Source organism: Lissotriton vulgaris, chromosome 6 (assembly GCF_964263255.1).
Source record: "Lissotriton vulgaris chromosome 6, aLisVul1.2, whole genome shotgun sequence".
Taxonomy (NCBI): domain Eukaryota; kingdom Metazoa; phylum Chordata; class Amphibia; order Caudata; family Salamandridae; genus Lissotriton; species Lissotriton vulgaris.
Genome location: NC_141694.1, coordinates 1,233,994,669 through 1,234,019,653, shown reverse-complemented (window position 1 = coordinate 1,234,019,653; position 24,985 = coordinate 1,233,994,669). Strand labels below are relative to the sequence as shown.

General features: G+C 45.3%; 1 protein-coding gene across 3 annotated transcripts in view; it reads right to left on the bottom strand.

Annotated features, from left to right (window-relative positions):
- FYN (FYN proto-oncogene, Src family tyrosine kinase) overlaps positions 1–24,985 on the bottom strand; it is a 493,823-nt gene that overhangs the window by 132,577 nt on the left and 336,261 nt on the right. For all 3 annotated transcript variants that reach the window (XM_086927332.1, XM_086927330.1, XM_086927331.1), the window contains one exon: positions 3,960–4,056. In XM_086927332.1, the coding sequence (XP_086783458.1) occupies positions 3,960–4,056 (97 nt within the window). The remainder of the gene's footprint in view (positions 1–3,959; positions 4,057–24,985) is intronic.

The window sequence follows — 24,985 nt, the reverse complement described above, 5'->3', positions numbered from 1 at the left end:
TGTCACCTCTAAGGTAAAGCAGGTATGCGAAACATCCATTACAACGCAGTCATTACCACGCACTACCTTTACAACGCAACTGTTACAACATAACTGCCTTTATATTGCATGCCATTACAACGCATGTCATTACAACGCATGCCATTACAACGCATTATAAGGTAGTGTAATGGAGATTAATGGAGATTTTTTAGTTTTAGGGAGGGTATGGGTTTTGAAGTACATGGGAATAGTAATTTTACCCCTACACTATCCAACACTTTCCCTACTGTTGCACACACTGGAGTGGGAATAGTATTTTTTATCCCTACACTATCCAACACAATCCCTACTGTTGCCCTAAAGTTATTATGTGTTGTAATGGTATGCTTTGTAATGGTATCCGTTGTAAATGAATGCGTTGTAATGGTAGTTTAAAAAAATGCATTGTAATGGCATGCATTGTAAAAGCATACGTTGTAATTGTCTGCATTGTAACGTCATATATTCCCAGGTATTGGATGATATCAGTGTCATCTGCAAATCAAGAAAATGTGCATTATTACAGCTCTGTGCATAATGCATAATATAAGAAACCAGCTGATTTCTCAACACCATTGTAGAGACACGCTGTGAGAGGTCTGCAGATGTGCATGATGGAAGTCAGGATTGAAGTACCTTGTGAGACATCTGCGAAAATCTCAGCACTCGGATACAAGTTCATACTATGGCCAAAGACTGAGGGGCTTTTTCAGAACTCTTCAGACGTTTCAGGTTCATTGTTAGAGCTCTGTGTGGCCCAGTGCTGATATCTTAGTTTATGAGGCAAGGTGGTACCGGAGTGCATTATGAGAGCTCAGTGTATGATAGTAGTGGCATAGTTCTGCCTGCTGCAGGTCCTCATACAATCGATCATTAAGGGCCTGATTTAGATATTGGCGGTGTCATAGTCCATCACAAATGTGATGGGTATCCCATCTGCAGTATTACGATCCTATTATATCCTTTGGAGAACGTATTACGACGGAAGGACAATCCGTCACATTTGACAGAGTATTCCATCCATAAGATCTAAATAAGTAAGGCCCAAAGTTCAAAGTAACTGCTGTTTTTTTCAAACTAACTCATGCTTTGAGGGTCTGTTAATGAAAAAAAATGAAGGCCATGCCAGCCAGACAAATATGGTCCCCTATAGACATTCTTCTGTGCCTAAAATGCATCCGCTGTACCAGGGGATACAGTGAAGGCAGGGAGATCCCCAAGAGGTAGGCAGGGATCTTTATCCATTCTGCACCTCTCTCCTAACAGGACAGGCTGGTGGATCTCCAGGCAAACTTAAAATGAGGCCCTGAGTACAGGGATATCAGTGCAAGACAAAATAGAAGAACATTTGGGAGCTCTGTGGATCTATCAGTAGCGGAAAGGCACGTGTGGTATAAATCAGTGTTGAGATGTATTATGAGAGCCTCAGCACTGGATTAGTATTCCAGATCAGTAGAGCTGTACATTTTGAGAGTCATGATAGTTCCTGTTATGCATAAGTGCTTGTCATTGCTTTTTCAGTGACACAAATACACATCTTAAGCAGCTGCGGCCCACGCAGGTAAGAGCAGTGGGATGGTGGGGCCGGGTGTGGGAGGATTTCAACAGACAACGACGACGAGGGAAAATTATTTATTTCATTTTCCCTCGTGGTCATCTGACGAATCCCCCCCACCCGGCCCCACCACCCCACTACTCTTACCTGAATGGACCTCTCTTGATCATAGGTTGGGCAGCTCATTTTTGATGGTGGAGGAGACAAGAACTGACGACGTGACGGGACCCGCCATTACGGACCTTTACTTTGTTGCAGGTGGGCAACCCTGTGTACTGTTCCTGAATATACAGAACGGACACTATATATTAGATCTTAGTACCTCTTGATAATTCCATCTATGAATCACCAGAGGATTCATATTGATCAGCATTTTAAAATAACGGTGGATCTGACATTTTTTTTAAATATTGGAAGGAGTGACTAGATTCTTCTTGATACACTATTAGTGGTTTATCAAATTTTAAATCGATTTGGAGAGAGTCAAGTATTTATGTCCTGAAGAAGGTGGCATCTTATTAATTTGTTACCATCGAGACACGTAGCCGCCAGTTTTCCTCTTGGTTACTTCCAGGAACTACCTCATGTCTATCTAAGATCATGTTCTAAAAGACTGATGGTGTCTATGATTTGATTCCTGTTGGAAAGAACCGATTTAGATGAATTTATTTTCTCACATTTGTCGTGTCTCTCCTGGTAGTTTTTATATTTGAATATATGTATTGGATTGTTTTTATTGTTTCTGTGCCATTTGAGTGTATTATGTAATAAACCCACTTTGTATTTTTAATTTATAGGTTTTAAAAAAAATCTTTTTGTACTATACAGCTGTTTCTCAGGAGTTCACTTCTTAGGTATTTCTTTTACCACCCTTTCCAGATGTGTATGCATATGTGTTTTTGAATTATATAGTTGTGTCTGTTTGATTTATGGTTGACTAGTATTGCATGTCCAAGACAGCCTTTCTTTTACACTCATAAGTTGTGCACCCAGTGTTTTGAATGCACACAGTTTCATAAGTGCTTACGATGTTCTTTGCTTTTGAGAGAGTGCCCCTGGCTTCCATCGCCAGACTCTGACGTTTTTGGATAGTTTGTTAGCTCCCTTTTGGAACTGCCTGTACCAACAATGCCTTTTCAGTCAATGTATTCGAGGAATTATCCTGTTTTACCATTTTGCTGTTACAATGCACTTTTTTATGTACTCCTCCGGTGATCTCATACAATTGCTGCTGTGCTCTGTAAAGTGCTATGTAATTATGTGTACCGTAACTACCTCACAAATGTATTGGCAACTTTCCCTAATGTCCTTGTATACCTTGTCACATACTGTCACCACGTATCAGCATTTACGCCACATGTATATTATGTAGTTGCTGCTTATGCAATTCCTGGTATACCTAGTCTCTTTGTATCTGTATTTACTCCAAATGTATCTCAGGTCGTTCCTGCTAGTGGTAACTCTGTGACGCGCTCTGATGCCCTCGGGTCAAGTTTGCGCTACATAAAACTCAATAAATAAAATTTAAAAATAAAATTAAACGCACCATTGGGACTTATTTTCTTAGGAGGAGAACACCCAAGCACCACCTAGAATCATAACAAGCTTACATTTCTTTTACGTTATTCATGGTCAAAATTCATTGTCACAAAGGTCCTCCATTCCAGTGTGGATCATCAAGCAGGCACTCAATGCACCAGCCATGAATACATTACATGCATGCTTCAGGCGGTACTTCTATAAAAAAAAAAGCTTTGCTTAAAGTCACAGACACTTACATCTCCCATTCCTGGCTGTTTCCCACCAGAACTGATGCTCCCAGACATATTTCTCGTCCAGGTTATTTAGTGGAGATGAAACTAGGCAGCTTTTTTTGGCCACTCCTCATGATCTAATCTCCTGGAGTGTCAAGGTTTGCGTTTTTCTTTTTTAACACTATTTCCTGTTTATGAGAACTAATAAAAAGGATGTGTGGGAAAAGTTCAGGACTTCTCTTTTGCAAACTTCAGCAAGTTGGTAGAACAAAACAACTTTTCTGAATTTCATAAAAATTGATTTGCTGCAGAAAAATATACATTTTGCAAGAAGAAAACAACAGCAAACCATCTTTTATTGTTGTGGAAATTTAGTAAAAAGTAGGATTTTGAGGGGAAAATGCTACCTAAGGCATAATTGGACAAAAAATAAGAACTCTACTACCTCCACAAGAAAGCCACTGTCAAAACACAGGAACACGCCCTACTATACTGAAATACAATACATTCACTAATCTTTTCAGTCAGATTATGGTTTTCATTAGAAAGTTCCTTCATTTTGTAAACAATTATGTACTTGCTGGCAAATAAACCAGAAAAAAACAACTTGCATGCTTTTCCACACTTACGAGCTATTGAGAATTTGAAACTTTTCTCCTTTCTGGAAATTTAGGTCATCCTCTGTTCTTGCTTCATAATCGTAAAGTGCAACAAAAAGAGTTACCCCTGGGAAGAAGAGGAAAAGGGCAGCAGTGAAAAACCAATATTGACACATTTACAAGAGGGGTCATCTTGCAAAACGTTGGTTTAACCTTTGTAAGATATCCAAAGATTGTACCAAGACACCGTACAACGATTTCGATGAATAACCGGAAACACAGAAAACACTGGATTAGCAAGTTATGTCTCTAGTCCTAACTACTCATAATGTTATCATAAAACTAATAAAGTAGCTAATTTTACATTAATAATTGCTAATGGTGGATCAGAGATTGTGGGTCTAAAGATTTAAAATGTTGCTCCCTTGCAGAAAGTACATTTATTGATAATTTACTGTTCTGTAAATTTGCAGCACGAAAATAGAAGACATGAGTCCTCATAATGTAAAAGAAGGTAAAGAACAGTCCTCTCCTGTATAAGCAGGGTGACAGTCAATGAATGTAGTGGACGGGGATACTGCCAATCACTGCAGTGGTGGGTGGGACCCTTATGCAACGGACATGCTCCATGAAAAAGGAGTCCCACCTCTTCCACTAAAAGGAACAGTGACCAACTGTGCCATTTTGCAGCAGTAATTTTCCTGCTTTCATTTTGGGGGCGGAAGGCAAGGGGGAAATGGCCAATCTTACAGAGAGTCGTTGGGAAATGGCATATTGACAGGGTCAACCCTGGGATGCCTCTTGCGGGGCTGGACCGCTTCCTCCGTCCAGTGGAGTAATTTCTGCTGGGCGTTTTACTTGATCACCCAGTCAGACAACATTACCTGTAACATTTGTTATTTGTATCTACTCATTGAACAATTACTTTTTTAGGTTTTCAATAATTACAGATTACGATTTTGATGCCACTTTTTATTTTTGAACAGTTTCATTATTTAATTTTTTTCTCCATTATCTATTTATTTAGAACGTGAACAGAACTTATAGTCAACGAAAACGTAAAATGGATGAGTTGACACAGTGCTCTGTGACATAAGTAATTATCCCAGTGGTCTGTAATCGACGTAATATCATGAATGTACTTAACACAAGCACACACACACACACACACTCTCTCTCTCACTTGCTTCAGTATAACTTTCATAATAATAATAAGACACAGGGGATTGGTAAATGTGGCTTGAGGAGTATTCACCTGACGGGTAATATATAGAGTCTACGTACCAATCTCTTACGTAATCCAATAAGCCATTCTCAGCTTTCTAGCTTTAAACTTACATGTGCCTCTTTACGCTTTGGCTACTCAGCCAGATGCCTCTGCCACTGAAGGGAAATGGAAGCCCTCACTGGTTAAACTCATTAATAAAAAAATCATTCGCTCCCGATGACTGATACATCCAATATTTTGAGCCTCTCTAACTCAGAATAACATCCACACAAGAACACTTCTGGTCTTTCCGCATTATTATACTGCCTGTTCACATATAGCCTACGATAGTGTTTACCCAAAACGTCAACACAATTTTCATCCTGTATTCTTTTTTAGGCCTGTGTGTTAGCCATTTCTAGATTCTGAATTATCACCCCTTCCAGTTCCACTGTCTCCTCCTCAATATCTTTCGTATTCCAGCTATACCCTTCGTCAATCTCCAAAAGCAGAAGACATCTTGGACTGAAACCTTGAATTCTGCTAAAATAGTTTCCCTGGATTCCTTCTCTCCTTTCAAAGGAAGCTGCTATCTCGTTCCTCGTTGTCCCCACAGGTGATCTGACAATTATTCACTGTCACTAAAGATGCTGAATGGGAACCTTTCTCAAGATCTACTGTTCTCATCCCACACACATAGATCAATATGCAAACAGCTGGTAAAATCTGATGCTGTTCCCAGTTGCCAGATTCCACATTAGGTCAAATAAATACTGTACACATTTCCTCGGGCTAATCTTTCCTGATTTCAGGAACATATTTGTTATGGCGTGAAAGTTTTATTTCAAAGATTCAGGACTGGCATCTAGGTCATTCTCACTACAAGCACATCTAATATTCAAAATGTAATTCTGTTTCCAAAAAACTCTTTCCACATTTTGGCAAAGATGTCCGTCTTCAGGAGAATTATAGTTTAAACCTAGTAAACAAACATAACCTAAGGAACATTTTATTCTCCAATTATTCGGTTCATTGTCCATTTTGACCAATTTATATCAGAATTCAAATGATCAATGTAAATAAAAATCATAGTTTTGGTTAAACACACTTTGATATCAAACGAAGATAGACATCCCTCCGCATGTTGGTTTCTGATCACATGGTTGGTTCAATACTACAGTAAAATGCCATCCCTTCCCAATTGTCTTTTTCCAGATAATAGACTGTAAGAGTCACAATATCTGTCTGTTTACTAATAGTTACAACACTTTATGGAACTTTGTGGCCTTCAAATCTTCCGTGTCTTACTTGTTTATAGATTTATACTTCCCAACTGTGTTGTAAAACGCATGCCCAATCTCTCTCCTGAGTTAGTCCACACAGGATACTTGTTCCTAAGAAATCCACCCAGCATATAGCCCATTTTAGGAGCATCCTCTGTAAATTGGCCAGGGTAAAAGAGATTAGAGGGAATATGACTCTTTACTACGCATGTGATAGATAGCATGCCATTACAACGTGGTTGTTGTAATGCCAGGCGATCGTGAAGCATTACATCCCAAGTCATTACAACGACTTGCAGTAGCGGGTGCGCTGGACTTAGGAATAGTATTGCTGGCTCTGCTTTACCTGCCGGGACCCTGCCTGTGATTCCTGTTTTTCTACCAGCGCCTCGCGGTACCCGCTTCGCGGGTCCAGCTTCGTGGGGTGTGCTTGAGCGGGACGTGGTCTGAGGAAGTGTTGGCCCTTGGACCGTGTGTCTCAGTTGTGGGTGCGTGAGTTGGCGGCAGGGCTGCGAGCAGCGGGACCGGGACTACATATCCCAGGAGTCCCCGCCAGCCCGAATCACCATCACCTGGGCCGCTCTCCCTGCTTGCCCCGCCTCACCAACAAACTTTAAAAACCCCAGCTTGTGGAGATCATTTGGGACGCTCTGCTGACTCTGCTTTACCTGCCGGGACCCTGCCTGTCATTCCTGTTTTTCTACCAGCACCTCGCGGTACCCGCTCCGCGGGTCCCGCTTCGTGGGGTGTGCTTGAGCGAGACGTGGTCTGAGTAAGTGTTGGCCCTTGGACCGTGTGTCTCAGTTGTGGGTGCGTGAGTTGGCGGCAGGGCTGCGAGCAGCGGGACCAGGACTACATATCCCAGGAGTCCCCGCCAGCCCGAATCACCATCACCTGGGCCGCTCTCCCTGCCTGCCCCGCCCCACCAACGAACTTTAAAACCCCCAGCTTGTGGAGATCATTTGGGACGCTCTGCTGACTCTGCTTTACCTGCCGGGACCCTGCCTGTGATTCCTGTTTTTCTACCAGCACCTTGCGGTACCCGCTCCGCGGGTCCCGCTTCGTGGGGTGTGCTTGAGCGGGACGTGGTCTGAGGAAGTGTTGGCCCTTGGACCGTGTGTCTCAGTTGTGGGTGCGTGAGTTGGCGGCAGGGCTGTGAGCAGCGGGACCGGGACTACATATCCCAGGAGTCCCCGCCAGCCCGAATCACCATCACCTGGGCCACTCTCCCTGCCTGCCCCGCCCCACCAACGAACTTTAAAAACCCCAGCTTGTGGAGATCATTTGGGACGCTCTGCTGACTCTGCTTTACCTGCCGGGACCCTGCCTGTGATTCCTTTTTTTCTACCAGCACCTCGCGGAACCCGCTCCGCGGGTCCCGCTTCGTGGGGTGTGCTTGAGCGGGACGTGGTCTGAGGAAGTGTTGGCCCTTGGACCGTGTGTCTCAGTTGTGGGTGCGTGAGTTGGCGGCAGGGCTGCGAGCAGCGGGACTGGGACTACATATCCCAGGAGTCCCCTCCAGCCCGAATCACCATCACCTGGGCCACTCTCCCTGCATGCCCCGCCCCATTATCTCCAGGCCCTATAGAAACAATCGGAGAAGCCCGGGACAAGGGCGGGCCGTCTGTGGCCGTCAGGGGCTGCAGGAGGCTGGGCTGGGCCCACTCTCTGACTCCCTGTGTGTTATATATTGGCTCCATTAGTGTTGATGTGTTGATGTAGCGAGCTATCATTCTCTTTGTGAAGTGATTTTGTTGTGCCTTTCTAACGCCCTGCCCAATCCTTGTGTTGTTAATACCGTTAAACATGTCCTCATCCCCTACTACCCCCATATTGAATCCCCTTCCACCTATGGTAGGGGTTGCTATTCTGGGTCCTTTAGATAAATACTTCACTAGGGCTACACGTGATATTGATAGAGAGATCGCCCTAGCTGAGAGACGCGCTGAGCGTAGGCAATCTATTGAACTTCTCAAACTTCCCATAGAGAAGCGAGCACCCTTGGGTTCCTTGGTACTGGTCCCTCCTTCTCCGCCTATAACTGAGTTAGACTCCTCTGTTGGCTTACCCTTGGAAAAGCCCCTTGAAATATCCCTGTCGCCTAGCCCAGTTGTGGCGGGAAGTGTGTTGGGTCTAGACTTGCAGACCAGAAACGAGCTACCGGCCTCAGTCTCTACAAACACACTTCCACCTACGCCTATTGATAATACCACTTCTGTTAATGAAGGCCCCATTGTTTTACTAGGTATGCCACCCCCCGTAGCTCGTAAGATTCCTCATAATAAAAGGAAAAGGACTACTAGTCCTCGAAAAAGTTGTCACTCTAAACCCAATAAGAAAACCAGGAAACTAGGAAACGGTACAGGAGGGGGAGCTTCTCATAAGGTTAAAGGGACCGGTTTGGGAGGGGCTGAGTCTGATGAGGGCAGGGTATCCTCTGAAAAATCACTAGGTATCCCAAATGATACTTCGACGACGGCATCTGCTGAGATCATCTCCCCAGACATTCCTTTACTCATGCAGATTGAGAAATTGATGAAATCTTTATTGACCCCCATAGTAGAACGAGTGAAAAGGTTAGAGGAACGCCTGGATAGCTTTGAACAAGCAACCCTATACAATTTCTTTTCAACCAAATCTCTTATTAAATTTCATTCTAGGACTGGGGATAGTGAAAATGGGGGGATTCAAGTGGTTAGGAAGAGTTCTACCATTCCACAAGACTCCTCTAATATAAGTGGAACGGCTAGTGGGGCTAGTGGGGTAGCCAGTCCAGAATCTTTACATCCTCCTGTTGTTACCACTAAAGGGGGGTCTCGTCCGTCAGGCCAAAATCAAAAGAATAATCCCCACCCATCAGACCAATCGAGGGCGAATACATCCCAACCTAAGAAGCAATTGGCACCCGAGGTAATGGGCACTATTAATACTTCTAAATCAAGGCACCCCGGAACCACCTATTGCCATGACCCAGCCCAAATTACAATGACTTGTTCTGCTCCGCTTGCAATTAGACAGCCTGAAGTTTCCCCTCCTAAAGTTGGCCGTATAATACCTCCTATGAATCTGCCCCCAGAATGTCATCCCTTTGTTGCCATTCTTACCAACGTTCCACCATTGTTGGCCGGCCAGCAAGAATCCTTCCAGACGCTTAAAAATAAAACTATGCACTGGTTAAGGATAAATAGACCACTGCCAAGGGAACTTGATGGGCTGATTCTAGGTGTTAGAAGGGTAGGTTGGGTAGGCAGGGGTCATAAGAGTTTTGAGGGGGACTGCGTAGTAGTTAACTTCAAGGATCCTAGGGTAGCCTTGCAAATTTCTAAGCAGAACTTGGGTGCTAGCAGTTCTGGTATTGGAGTGGTTGATCTGACCTTCTTTTATCCAAGAACAGTTGGCAATCACTTTGGTCCTGCCCCAGATACACGATGTTATTACAACTTTGTACCCCCCAGATTTGATCCCTACCTGGTGCCTAGCCAGCAATCCCTGTGGACGGGGAGCTATGGAGGGCCTGCGGGTTATTGAAATGATATCTCCCCTGGGGTTGTCTCTTCACCCACAGGCCTGAGCCCACGGTTGGTTCCCTGTTCCCTAAAGACCACTGGCAATGGAAGGTCACCTATCCCCATTGCCAGGGGTCCCCAGCAACAGGGTGGAAATTTTGGTAGTGGGTACAAGGAGGGAACTAGAGTTTCCCGCATAACCCCTGAGAGGGGGCAGGTTACTAATCCCGTCCCCCTTGTTGAGCCTACTGTGGCTGGTCCTATTATGAAGATTCTTAGCTGGAATGTCGCTGGGATTGCAAGGAAGCTGGCTGTTCCGGAATGGAACACGTTAGTGGAGGGTTTCTCCATTTGTATTTTTCAAGAAACCTGGTGTAGGGAGCCATGCCACAAGGTAGGCTATTCATCCTTTTTCTTGCCAGCAGTTCCTTCTCCTTATGGGAAAGGCCGTCCCTCTGGAGGTCTTCTTATATGGGTCGCTATTTCACTTGGTTGCCAGGTTACCCAGCGCGTGACCGACTCCCCTGACCTTTTGAGTATAACGCTCACAGGACCAAAGAGAGGGTTAATCCTAGACATTTTTAATATCTATGTCAGGGGTACGAAGGGAGGTCATCCCTCACCTACTGTTTCTGAACTCGAATTTCGGCTAAGAAGAGATCCCGATAGTTCTCATGTCTTAGTTGCTGGTGATTTTAATTGTACGTTCGAGCCTCTTGGGCTGGAGGACTCTTTGGGGACTGTAGAGGACGATAACAGGAGAGGTATACCAACTCTGTCCTTGCCACCTATCAAAAGGTGATCCCAGGTGGCGGTCCAAATCTATTCCCTAACCCTGGAATTTGATCTTCGGGCAACGAATGGTAGGACGCCTCTGGATTCTTCTGGAGCGCATACCTACAACAGGTGGATCACACGTCTAGAATAGATTACATCCTTTTTGACGCCAAATTCTGGGCTTATTTGTTGGACATGGAGGTACTCCCCTCAGTAGAGAGCGACCACAACTTGCTCTCCCTTGCTCTTCGCCCCTTTTGGTCGGAGAACTTAGTACCCTATGTGTCCTCCATAACTCCTGCTCATCGGGAGCTTTACCCCTTTAACTGTTGGCAGGTGCCTAAAATGGAGTAATTTAATTTTGGACAAAGATAAAGTCCTATCCATTTCAAAACTTTTGGTCTCTGCCCAGTCTAGGCTAGATGATTCCACGTCAAGTCCTGAGGAAGTATCATCACTTTTTTGTGCCACTACTAAGGCTCTGAGCGAACTTTTTTATCTTCCCAAAACGACCTCTAGAGTGTTAAAGTCTAAACCTAGGCAGAACCCTTATGAATGGTACACTAAAAAATGTAGGGAGATGAAAAGCTCTTTGATTAATGCTGTGAAGAGCAAGTCACTGCCAGATATACGCTTGGCAAGGAACAATTATTCTTTGACGGTGATTGCAGCAAAGAGGGAATGGGAGGATCGTTTCTGGGAGGACTTGCGGAAGGCTAGTCTGGACAGGGACGCTAGAGGTTTCTGGGCCCCCATACGATCTAGGGACAGACCAGACAGTTCACTGTTGACGTGTAACATTACCCCCCAGAGTTGCTTCAATCACTTCTCATCCCTCTATGTAGCAAACGACCTACTCACCAGCAATACCCCCCTGCTAGGACTTTCTATAACTGGATTAGAGCATGCCCCTTTCACTGCGAGAGAGGTGTTGGACGCGATTAAAACCTTGGTACCACTGAAAGCAGCAAGCCCCGGGGAGTGGGGGATTCTTGTATCTTCACTGTTAAACGCCATTATTGAGGGTGCGCCCATTCCGGAATCCTGGAAGGGGGCAGAGGTTGTCCCGATATTCAAGAAGGGGTGTCGGGACAGCCCTGCCAACTACAGGCCAATTATCCTAATTGACTCTACACAAAAATTAGCAGGAAAGGTGATCCTGCGAAGGATGTTACAATGGATGGACGACAATAACATTCTGTCGGACCTCCAAGCCGGGTTCCGCACTGGTACTGGGACCATCGAGCAGGCCTTTAGATTAACTCTTCTCCATTGGAAGGTGGTGGTACTGGGAGGGGGCAGTCTTTATCTAGCTTTTATAGATCTGAAGACTGCCTTCGACCTGGTTCCCAGAGAGAAGTTATGGAAGGTACTGCTAGATCTTGGGTTGCCCCCGTATATTCTTTTTTTATAGTTAAAATTTCATGATGGTAACTTTGCTCAAGTGCGATGGGGCACGAAGGGCGAAAAAACTGAAAGAATTCCTGTGGGAAGGGGCGTCCGCCAGGGATGTGTCTTGGCGCCCACTCTGTTTTCGCCTTATGTAAATGGAGTGGTTGACCATCTACTTGGAACTCCCTCGGACGCTCCTTCACTGGCGGGCAAACGGATTCCCACACTGCTCTTTGCAGACGACACTCTCCTTATTTCCAAGTCCCCCATGGGTCTGCAGAGCCTCTTAAATAGCTTTCAGGAGTTTTGTCTGTCGAGAGGCTTGGTAATAAACACAGACAAAACTAAGTTCCTGGTCATGAACCCCCCTAGGAAACTTGGCAGGCTTCCAACCTTGAACTCCGAGCCACTAGAGAGAGTTTCCGAATTTGACTATCTGGGTATCCGCCTCAACGACTCCCTTTCCTGGAATCCACACATTTACTAAGTGCTACTGGGACATAAAAGGGTAGGAGGAGCACTACTTAAGAAACAACGCTCCTCATCCAGTAAACCTCTCGCCCCAGTAGTGGAAATATATAAAGCGAGAGGGGTCAGTGCCACCCTATATGGGGCGGAGTTGTGGGGCACATGCAACCTAGACCCAATAGTCAAATCGGAGACCAGGTTTTTGAAAGAACTGATGGCCTTGCCACGGAGTACTCCAAATGTGCCAGTATTACTGGATCTAGGTTGTAGACCCATTGGGGACCAACCGCAGCTTCGCCCACTGCTTCTTTGGGCGAGGTTGTGGCGAGTGCCCGAATTGGTCTCCTACGCTGAAGCTCTGTCTGAGGTCATGGATATGGCAGGGTGGTCCAGGATCAAGTGGCTGAGGGATGTCAAAAGACTGTTAATGGAAATAGGGTTACCCGATGCTTGGGCTACGAAATCTGCCCCACCAAAGGCTACAGTTAAAAAGCTGTACTGGAACTGGGTCTCTGCAAAATTACATTTAGACTCACGCCATTGTAACGCAACAGTAGCTTTTGTGAGAATTAAGGATGTGGTGGCTTACGAAACCTATTTAGACATTATTTCTATCCCTTTTGACCGCACCCTGTATTTTAAGTTTCGTGTGGGAACCCTACCTGTAGGGGAGGTAGTTGCGCGCCTGAAGCACCCTCACCAACTATCCCCTTTTTGTGCATCCTGTCCTACCCGCATAGAGTCAGTGGCCCACATCTTCTTTGAATGCCCGGACTATTGTGCCCCGCGGTCTCGTTGGCTTAAACCACTCTGTAGACTTTTGGGTATTCGTCAGTGTTTAGCGGTGATGCGTATTTTAATGACTGACACATCCTCTGTGATTGTATGCGCTGTCGCTAAATTTTTGAAATGCACTTGGTTGATTCGTAACAGAAGGCTTTCACTATCAATGTAATCCTTGTTTTAACCTTTGAAATCAATTCTTGTATCCATTTTTAACAATTATGTGTAACAGAGTGTATATGATATTTATTTATTTATTTATTTATTTATGGGTTTCTATAGCGCTGGAATCGACTCCAACCGGAGTATCTCTGCGCTATATCATTATGAATTGTGCTTTTGTATTGCTTTTATGGTACTTGTATACCGAAATAAAGCCTATCAATCAATCAATTATTTACTAATCCTACTCCAGTTTGTGCAACAGCAGGGAAGGTGTTCGACTGTAAATCCAACACCTTGTGCCCCCTATGTTATAACAACTTGTGATATAATGGATCACAATGTTAGAAAGCGGTTTTTGTAACCACCACATTGTAATGGCATGCGATCTATTGCATGCAATGTAAATGCTGTTTCCCGATTAGAGGTTAAGTGGGCCCATTTAAAAGGCACATGGGCTAATGCATTTGCAATTTGTTCAGCCAGCTGCAGCAGGTATCAAACAAGGGATGGCAAGCGGTCCATTTTCTACCACTTAGGCAGGGGTGATGAGTTACAATGCAGGATGTATATGTCAGCTTTGACAAGTACTGCTGTTAGTACATTTGCTTCCTTCAGAACCCCCACGTCTAAACTTACTAGGATATGGGCTGTGTAGTTCATAGGCGGTATATGTGGGGTGTTTTTCTACTATGAGGTTAACCAGTTTAATGACATTGACTGCTTGCGTTCTAAGAGGTTTACGTTGAAGAACTGGTCGTTCTTAATACCAGGATAAGCGTGAATCTTTAGGCTGGCACACATCTGCTCTGACTAACAAACACCAAGGTCCTTATTATGGATAGAGCACACTATTTCACTTTGAGCCACAGTGCACACTTAAGTCTGTGAGTCGGGCACAGACTGCGACAGTGCACTGTATCACTGCAAATTCTCTATTCCCAGTGCAGGCGAGAACGAACTGCTGCACTGGGAACTATGCCATAGTGAATGATGTGGGAGAGTAGGATCTGCTTACTATGGTTACCCCCACTGTTTGCTGGTGTTTCACTGTTTTTCGACTCTAGTCTGGCTGGGGTCCTGCTAATTCAGGACCCCAGCCTAGCTGCTTCCTCTCTAAAAAGATTGCATGTACTTTAGGTACACTCCAGATTGGTTACTGGGTTACCCTTGGTAGTCCCTAGTATATGGTACCTTAGGTACTAAGGGCATAGGTACCCCAGAGGCCTACCAGGGGCTGAAGCATGTACTATGACACTCGTGGGAAGCCTTCCAAAATGGCACCACAGGTCTGCTACTGCAGCCTGGGTAAGGTGGTTCATGCACCCCTTATTAACATATAGGTTACCTATATCTACCTTTAATCACTGACACATATAAACCTATAAGTCACTCCTATGGCAGGCCTTATCAATCCTGAAGGCAGAGTGCTTTGTTTTGTGTGAGAGGGTGCCCATGCATGAGCAGGACCCCTCTGCAGCTTTCAGAATCTATTCTCTGAAGCTGTTCTGTGATGTAGACAGACCATATACTCTAAAGTGCATTATAACCTCACTGCAAATGCTAACTTTGGAATGGCTGCATGAAAATATGTCGTGTTTGGTGTCAAACTCTTTGGAATCCTACCCCCCACCCCCCCTCCGCCAGTCCTGGCGGCGGGGTTAGAATTCCACCCTTCTAGAGGGAGAGACATGTACACACTGACCTAACCCGTAATAGTTTAAAAGAGCCCTGGCATCACAAAATGGATGCTGCAGCCACAGACACTGGTCTGACCTCCTGCTGCTGGACGAAACTCCTGCAGGGGAGGCCTGGACATTAGGTTTCGTGTCACAGAGAGGTGTAACCACCTCCCAGCCAGGCTTTAGTGTGTTGGGGCTGGGTGGGTGCATTCAGAGAATGCTTTTCAGACAGTGATGGGGGCACACTTGGTGTCCCTGTGCATATCCCAGTTCAAACCGGTTGCAGTGGCACTCAGCCCCTGCTCTGGCGTGAAACTGGACAAAGGGAATGGGTGTAACCACCCCGCTTCCCAGACCCTCCCATAGGTGGGTCCCCAGAGTATGTCCAACCCCCTTTCTTAGTATAAGTATGGGACCTCAGTCCTTAGGACTTCGGATTACACCTGGATGAAACTCTGCAACATATATCCTGGAACTTCGACATTCTACACGACTAGAAGACGGAAGAATCTCCCTTGGGGTCAAGGAGTGACTCCCCTGTACAAACAGGCACCAAAGAAGCATCTTGCCAGTCTGCATTTCCAAGGCTTCCGCTGGACCACAAAATATTTGCGACTCAGGACATGGACTTCCACACTTCACAGAGGCTGACATGAGATCCCAGCAAAGCTAAGACCCACAACCCTCACGAGAGTTGTGGGACCGGACTTCCTGAACAGGTGCACATTTGCTAGTGCATCCAGTTCCCGAGCTTTCCCGAAGTTGTGCATTAGGCTACTTGTAGTCCAAGCCCCAAGCACCATCTGCACTGAAGATTGTGGGCCTACACTCCCCGAGTGTTCCGTGAGCCCGCTTCTAGCATTTCTGCTTGAGGCCCCTTCGCGATCCCAGGTCCGTCGACTGGTGGGTCCCCATGAAGGTAACTCTTCTTTCCTTTGGGCTTCCCTGATTGCTCCCGACCTGCCCTGACTCTCCACCAAGGGGTGAGTCAATCAGACCTTGCTGGTCTGCCTCAAAGCCAATCTCTGCTTTCTGGGTGGGTTGCTATTGCCAAGGCCTGTTGGGTCCAATCCAGAAATCGACCCCTCAACACTCGACATCCTTCGTGGGACAGCTCGAATCCAGCACATGGTCATCGTCGACCCTCCTGGTCCTCGTGGCTGAAGAGTTAAGCTTCACCTTCTTCACCTGAAATCACCCGACATCGGTAGGCATCTGCTCATCGCCTTCCTGGTCACTTGCAAGTGACCTAGACTCTGTCCCCTCTGCTTTCAGGTTCTTCACATCTCCAATCCACTCTTGGATCCACCCGGACATTTTCCAATTGGTACCCAGCAGCACTTTGCCGCTGCTCGCCATTGAAATTGACGACGAAACTCGACACGAAAAGACACCTATACACCCGGCTTTACTGGGTGAGGTAACTTGAGTACTCCGGTGCTCCCGTGGGTGTAGACTCTAGAACCTCCTAGTTCTAAAGGGGTTTGCTCCAAGTTCTCTTTTAAGTGTCCTTAATCTCTAAATTTCCAACTGCAACTTTCCCCATAGAAGTTAATGGTGATTCGCGGCTGTGTTTAGACACTGCATGTGTCCCCCGTGGGTCCCCTGTGTCACTACCTTGGGTGATTCCTGGTGGCCCCAGCGGTTCTAAAGCATCTAGGTCTTGTATCTATGTCAGTCGTGCTTCTTATACCACTTTCTTAATATATGGTTTGGTACGCCCCTAGGGCTCAACGTATATTGTGCTAATTTACTGTGTGCTAATTAAGTTTACTGAATGTACTTTTGCCTCGAGCCTCATAAAGACCCTAGAGGGATGTGTTTAGAATAAATACATGTATTTTATATATATACCTGGTGTGGTTCTACTTTCATTTGGTCATTCATGAGATTATAGACTGGTAAAACAAGCTTCTTTACATTCCTTCAAGACTTAGCCTGAAGGCTGCTCTCCACAGCTACCACTAGGATAGCTATCTATATAGGTTGTCTTTAAATCTACCATCGATAAGGGTCGTTTGGACTGGCGCAAGGGGCCCACTTGAATAGTGGACAGCATATGCCAGGCCATCTTCTCACAAATGACAGAAGAGATGTTCGAATCTGCTGGGTCTGTTTTTTGGTGTCGCCTAGCAAACGCAGCGCATGCGCTGCTTCGCCTTGGCGAGACTCTATTGTTGTCGGTTTGGTGCGCGGAGGGAGACAAAACATGTGCGCACAGGGACTAGAGATGTGCACGCGTACGGACAGGAGATGTGAACTCCGTACGAGTGCACATCTCCTGTCCCCGTGTGAACACAGCGCACGGATGGCACGCTTTCACTTCCCCTACCCCCACCCCCAGACACATAGTATGCTACTTCATGGGAGCGCTTTGATGGGTTGAATTTAGAGTGACACTTCGAATTTAGACAACACTGTATATAACATTCAGAATATGCATGCCAAAAAAAATTGGTTTTGACTGTAGAGAAAATGAAGCAACTGTAACAATTTACATCCGGGGGTGTATTTTGAGGTATTGTTTATTGAAATGTTTGTTGGTGTTGCTGAACTAAACTAAAGTGATCTAAGGTAATATAGTCAACTGAAAAAGTAACTTTCATAGTGTTAGTAGAATGTCTAGTTGGCCTTCGCCTGCACTCACAATTCAGAGAGAATGAGTGTCCGAGGGTGTCTCCAACGATATCTACGGATGAATTCAATATTTCCGTTTCAAAAGCTCTGAATAAAACGAAGGTGCACACTATGCATGTGTATAGAAACTGCACCTCAGAAGCAGGTACTCAACACACTCGACTTCCAGTTGCAATCATAAACCGTGATTTCGTAGCCTCTGCTGCCATCTTGTGTTGCTTTTTATTTCTGGCTTTTAAAGCACTCCGTTGTCTGCGAGTGGTATTTGCGACGCTGTTTGGTGGCAAGTTTGGCTTCACAGGAGTTTCAGCCATGGACAACTACGAACCGAGAACTAGTATTTGTGTGTGCATTGTTAAAGTGGCCTTGGAGTTTCTTCAAATAGGGCAGGGCACGATGCAAGAGCATAGCAAAATGATTTGGTTTGAACAAGCAAGTTTTTGACTCCCAGACTCCTTAAACTGGGTTCAGTTGACTATGATGAATGACGGGGTTGGGTAATGGGGCATTGGTAGACTGCTGCATAGCTGTAACGGCTAACTAGAGTCTAGCAGGCCCATCTTCAATTTGACTCATTCATTTGCACGTGAAGTTGTCTCCTGGGCATCTGACACACAACTAACTGTATGTGTCACCAGACTGTTTACGGAATGACAGAGCTGACATTTGTTTTGATTACAGGAAACGGAGGTTTAAAAAAGATATTAAAAAGAAGCTGTGGACATGTGTAATCCCTACAGTAACTTTGTTCCGAGGTGTGTGACCGTGCACATTCCGATGGCTCCAAAAGGGACTTCTGGAAAGTTTTTTCACCACTGCAGGTTCTGGCTCGTGGACAAGACCGCATGCGTGTTGTTTCAGTGAACGATCCCAGCATAAACAGTATGAAGAACGTCTCTCATGCATGCAATTCACACAGATGTGAGAGAGACACTCCATAAACTGTAAATTACTCAAAGTCGTCCAAATAGCAATACAACAAAGGAACTAATATTTCACATTATCCAAATAAACTGGGCATTTATAAACAAAAACTAATAGAACAAGCATATGCAATGCAATAAAAGGCATTGACATTTACAATGCCAATAGCTCAAAATATCGCAATTGCGAGACCTATTCCATTGCAAAATGCTTGTTCACTGTGCAGGCGACAACCAGCCTGCCTGTGAAAGGGAATGGTCGAGATCCACCTGTAGGCGGGGCAGCAAACAACTGAACCAACCTTCAAGGGGGTGTCTGTGGGTGTAGTATCTTCTTATCTTGCTTGTTGGCACTGCGCACTCTCAATTCTCCATGTTCTCTCGATGACGTAGGTATGAGCTCTAGCTCTGGATCTCTGTTTAACCATTGGTCTAACCAGCGTGGCATTTGCAGTTGGGTGTCAAGGAGTGCACCTGCTTCCAGGACCAAGTAAAACTCGTAACCAAACAGCTACTATAGATCAAACGAAATAGAGTGGAACAATAAACTTCCAAGAAGAATTCAAAGCCATCAAGGAGGACATTTGCAAAGCCACACCGCTACAAGGTTTTGATCTCATAGCAATGAGCATCGTCACCTCTGATGCTAGCGGCAGTAGTCTTGATGCTGATCTTTCGCAACTTGAGACAAATGGGTCAGAAGATAGTCTTGCGTTCACTTCACATTCTCTCTCACCTGCAGAATAAAGTATTACCGAGTGAATGGGCAGGAGAACAAAAAGTGTGAGCACTGGAATTAATCCTGAGGATGGACCATTTGGCTCTTACTAAAGTTCCGACTACCAGTCAAAGTTCCCTTTCATATTGCCACAATATCAATGAGTTTGCTGGATTATAACTAAACAGTGCTCTATGTACCAGGAGAAAAACACAGGCTAATGGATTAGGATTGTATGATGAATGAATGGGAAGAGTGTTCTGTGCAAGTCTGGAAATGGATGCACATGAAACAAATGAGATTACTAAGAATGAATAAGTGTTATAGCAGGGATGGCACTCTAGTTGATGTGAGAGAGTATATTAACCCGTTCCGGCTCGCCGATGCGAGCACTCCCTCCCTGGTGCTATGCACGACCGTTGGCTGACGCAGGCCCGCCCACTCTTCAGAACGCCCGCACCGCGACAGAATGTCCACCGCAGTAAACGGGTTAAGAAAGGATGCTAGGATTCATCCAATAATGCACCGGCAAAACTGTCACTCACCTAGGTCCCAGCCTAGACATAGTCAATGACTCATTTTCCTTTCCTAACAACAACAGACTTTTTCTCTCAGTTTCTTGCATAAACTAACTGTGAGAGACCTAAGGGTCTCTGAAAGACAACATCCAACATGGCCACCATACACACTCTCTCATATCGGTATGGGAGAGATCCTTACAATTGCTATCTGGTTGTCTTGCCTAGCGGTGGAGGAAAGGGCAATGCCGGAACACAGCCCACAGAACACAGATTCAATATGTGCATTATTTTGTGTAATGATTGTGGTTTTGCTGTTTGTTAGGGCAACACTTTGACTGTGAGAAGCTCCTCACATGTTTGTATCATATTTTGATACAAGAAAACAATTTCATAATCACATACTTGAAAGAAATTCAACCTTGGAATTACAGAATCTAATACAAGAACATATTTCAGAGAAAAAGACAATAGTATTTTTTCTACAACTGAGATGGCCAGCAAAGGTCTTGACACCTGGGAAAAGGGAATTTCACATAAAGGGAGGATGTCACAATGTTTGTGTTATTTGAAACATTGATGCTTCTACATGTAATATGGCCTTGTTCCTTTGACTATTGTACCACAGGATATCAATAGTTTCTTTGCTAAATTAGTGGTCTGCTTTTTTTGGATAGTTTTGAGAATAGACAAAAGAAGTCATGTTTAGTTTAGCACTTTTGGCAAAATGACTATATATACTTCATTAAAATGAAATTAATTTCTTAGTCTAATATAGCTTGAAAAAGATGACGAATGTGCATGATGCATTTGAATTTGGTGTCTAATATTAACTCTATGGATTTTGCCACTTGGACTAGTTAGGGAAGATACACTTCTCTGACAGCTTTCTAGGCTACTGTTGTACTGGTAGAGAATGGAAAGACAGACAAAGAAGTAAGAACATCATTTTCTGGGGATTAAGTTTAAGTCGGATTAAGTTTAAATTGCGCCCTGACTTTTTGCGACCAGTCTTTCATTGTATACTGTGTAGTAATAGATCACATCACACCATCTTCAGTCGCAAGGGATGGTGGAACAACCTGCCTGATAATAATAGTCTCTATTTGCATTCTGGGGCAGTATATTATTAAAAAAAATCCTAGCGAGTTGCAAAAAGTGGTCCAAGCACTGCCTTTGGAAAACTGTCTGCTTCCCTATTGGTCATCCTACACGATTTCCAAAAGGGAAGCTGTCCAATCGACACAGCTTCCCCTCTGCAAATGTTACCACCTCCTTTGAAGAGCCAATAACTTTTCAAAGGTTTATGACCTAAATTGCTGTGACAAATGTAAATCCATATTTGTAAAGCGCAAACTACTCACCCTTACGGGTCTCAAGGCGCTGGGGGCCGTCGTGGAAATTAAGTGAGCTATTGCCCAGAGTCACATGGTGCTGAGCTGAGCTGGACGCCGGAGCCGGGGATCGAACCGTGGACCCTGTTCTCCGAAGTCAGCTGCCCTGGCCGCTGCACCATACCTCTCCACTACCCATTGATAAATACAATTCGAATTCACTCTCAGCAGGGGACGCCCCTTTCTTTACCATTCCTAACTGCAATTCCGAATCTTCACTAAATCCATATTGCAAGTTGGAAATGCTCTCTGATTCTCAAAATGGGCTAAACACTTAACAAAAAGTCATTTTGTGGTTGCAAAAACTCTGAAGTTGTGAAATGCGGGGTTGGTGACCGCAACAGGGCTTTTTACATCTGGTTCTGTGTTCCCAATAGCCCTGAAACAGTGCCACTGGAGCTCAACATCCTCGATGGGCAGCATCCTTGGATTAAGTTTGGTATTTTCCACCTACTGCTGGGCATACACATCCATGAAGACTAGGAGACCTCCAGTGATTGAATATAGTTTATAGATTGTACAGGGTATGAAATTGGTTCAACTCCTGGCAAAATTAACAGGGGAACAGGGTCCATGCAGGACCAGGTAAATGCTGGGGGTGGGAATTGTTTTGGGCTCCTACTTACTTTTCGCAGACTATTTCGGTGGATACCGGTTGCATGGTGGAGAAATGTTGTCCAAGCACTGACTATCAGTAGGCTAGACTATGGCAATGCATTGTATCTAGGAATGGTTGACTACTTGTTTACATGTCTCCAATCTATTCAAAATACGACCGCAAGATTGAATTTTAATAACCATAGAAGAAGTTCGACTATTGCCTGTTTGATTTCCCTTCACTGGCTTCCAGTTTGTAAAACAGGCATCCACAAGATACTCTGCCATACGCATAAAGCGCTCGATAACAGGTCCTGAGACTTTGTGTGATCGAGTTGCTTTCTATAAGCCAGTGGTTGCTCTCCGCTCTTCAAAACAGGCTCTGGTACACAACAGGCAAATTAAGAAATCTGGAATGGGTCACCACTCTTATAATATTTTGGCAGCTTCTTATTGAAATACACTGCCTCTCAATCTATGCCTGACTTTGGATTTGTTAACTATTCATAAGATGTTGAAGAATTGCTGTTTTCTCTTTAATGTCTTCTGCATTGTACTGAGTTTGTGAAAATGAGGTCTAGCACCGGGATATCCCTCAAGGGATAATTGTGCGCTTTATAAGTACCTAAAACAAACAAATAAATAAATAAACACCCAGAGCCCAGTGACTGTAATACTCATTGATAGTTTAAACATCCTATCTGATTTATACATTTTTAGGGAAAAAAGCAATATGCAATTCCTAGAACTTTTTAATGAGGAATTTATTTTGAGATATATTATTTATGGCACTATCGGGAACAGTTTTAATGTTTTTGTTTCACATTTTTCAATCTCAGTACTTCAAAGTCAGATTTATATTGTGGAATATGCTTTTTGCAAATAGCGCACATCCTTCTAAAAATCATAATATTTGTGGTTCAGTCTCAATGTAAAATACGCTTTTCTGTATTAAGTAACATATGAGATTCAACCCAAACGGGGACTTCACCATCGACCAGATCTCCTCATCGCTTCTTCAAAACCCCCCCGCCCACTCCTCAAACCCCGATCAAGCAGCCACTAACCTCACCCAATGGTTATCCAACAGCGCCGATATCCTAGCACCACTGAAAAAACGACAAATCAAACTAGGCAGCAAGAAGGCCTCCTGGTTCAACGATGACCTTAAGAAATCCAAGAAACTCTGTCGCTCCATTGAGAAGGCCTGGAAAAAAGACCCAAACACCAGCACCAAGGACGCCTTCAAAAACGCCACTCGCATACACCACCAACTGATCCGGAATGCCAAGAAAGCCGCTTTCAAGGACTGACTAGATAGCAACGCCCACAACAGCAAGGAACTATTCAACATCGTCAAGGAATTTACCAACCCCTCAGCCAACTCCAACGACATCACCCCCTCTCAAGCCCTCTGCGACTCCCTAGCCTCATTCTTCCACAACAAAATTGCAGACATCCACAACAGCTTCAACAACCGACCCGAAGACCAACCCACCCAACCCTCTGCAGGACCCCCACCCCCCTTGAACACCCTCACCACATCTTCAACAAAGCAGATTCCATTATAGCACCGCACCTCCGAGACGTCATCAACTGCTCCCTCAACTCCGCAACCTTCCCGAAAAGCTGGAAACATGCCGAACTCAACGCCCTTTTGAAGAAACCCACAGCTGACCCCACCGAACTCAAAAACTACCGCCCTATCTCGTTCCTTCCATTCCCGGCCAAAGTCATTGAGAAAGCGGTCAACAACCAGCTCGCCGCCTTCCTCGAAACCAACAAATCCCTCGACTCCTCACAGTCCGGCTTCCGAGCCAAACATAGCACTGAAACCGCCCTCATCGCAGCAACAGACGACATTCGAACCCTACTGGACAATGGAGACACAGTCGCCCTCATCCTCCTCGACCTCTCCGCAGCCTTCGACACAGTCTGTCATAGCACCCTTTTACAGCGCCTCAGAAACGTCGGAATCCAAGGAAAAGCACTAGATTGGATCACCTCGTTCCTCACAGGAAGAACCCAGAGAGTCCGCCTCCCACCATTCAAGTCAGAGGCCACTGAAGTCATCTGCGGCGTACCACAAGGATCTTCACTCAGCCCCACCCTCTTCAACGTATACATGAGCCCCCTCGCGGTCATCACACGCCAACACAACCTCAACATCATCTCCTACGCCGATGACACTCAACTGATCCTATCACTCACCAGAGACCCTAACACCGCCAAAACCAACCTGCATGAAGGAATGAAAGAAGTAGCCGAATGGATGAAGCACAGCCGTCTGAAACTGAACTCAGACAAAACAGAAGTCCTCATCCTAGGCACCTCCCCCTCCGCCTGGGATGACTCTTGGTGGCCAGAGGCCCTTGGAAAAGCACCCATCCCGACGGACCACGCACGGAACCTGGGCGTCATCCTGGATTCCTCACTCTCGATGAACAGACAAGTCAACGCCGTTTCTTCATCTTGCTTCAACATTCTTCGCATGCTCAAAAAAACATTTTGCTGGATCCCCACCGAAACTAGAAAAACGGTCACCCACGCACTGGTCACGAGCCGCCTGGACTACGGAAACACCCTCTACGCCGGTACCACCGCAAAACTCCAGAAAAAACTCCAACGCCTCCAGAACGCCTCAGCCAGACTCATATTAGACATCCCGCGTAAAGAACACATCTCTGGTCACCTGAAAAACCTCCACTGGCTCCCCGTCTATAAGAGGATTACGTTCCGCCTCCTAACCCACGCACACAAAGCACTCTGCGAAATCGGACCCGAATGCCTCAACACACGACTGTCCTTCTACACCCCCTCCCGCCAACTACGATCCTCCAACCTAGCCCTCGCCACTGTACCTCGCATCAATAAAACCACCATGGGAGGTAGATCCTTCTCCTACCTGGCGGCTAAAACCTGGAACTCACTTCCCACTCACCTCCGCCTTACTCAGAACCACCTAGCATTCAGAAAGCAGCTTAAAACGTGGATATTCGACAAGTAATC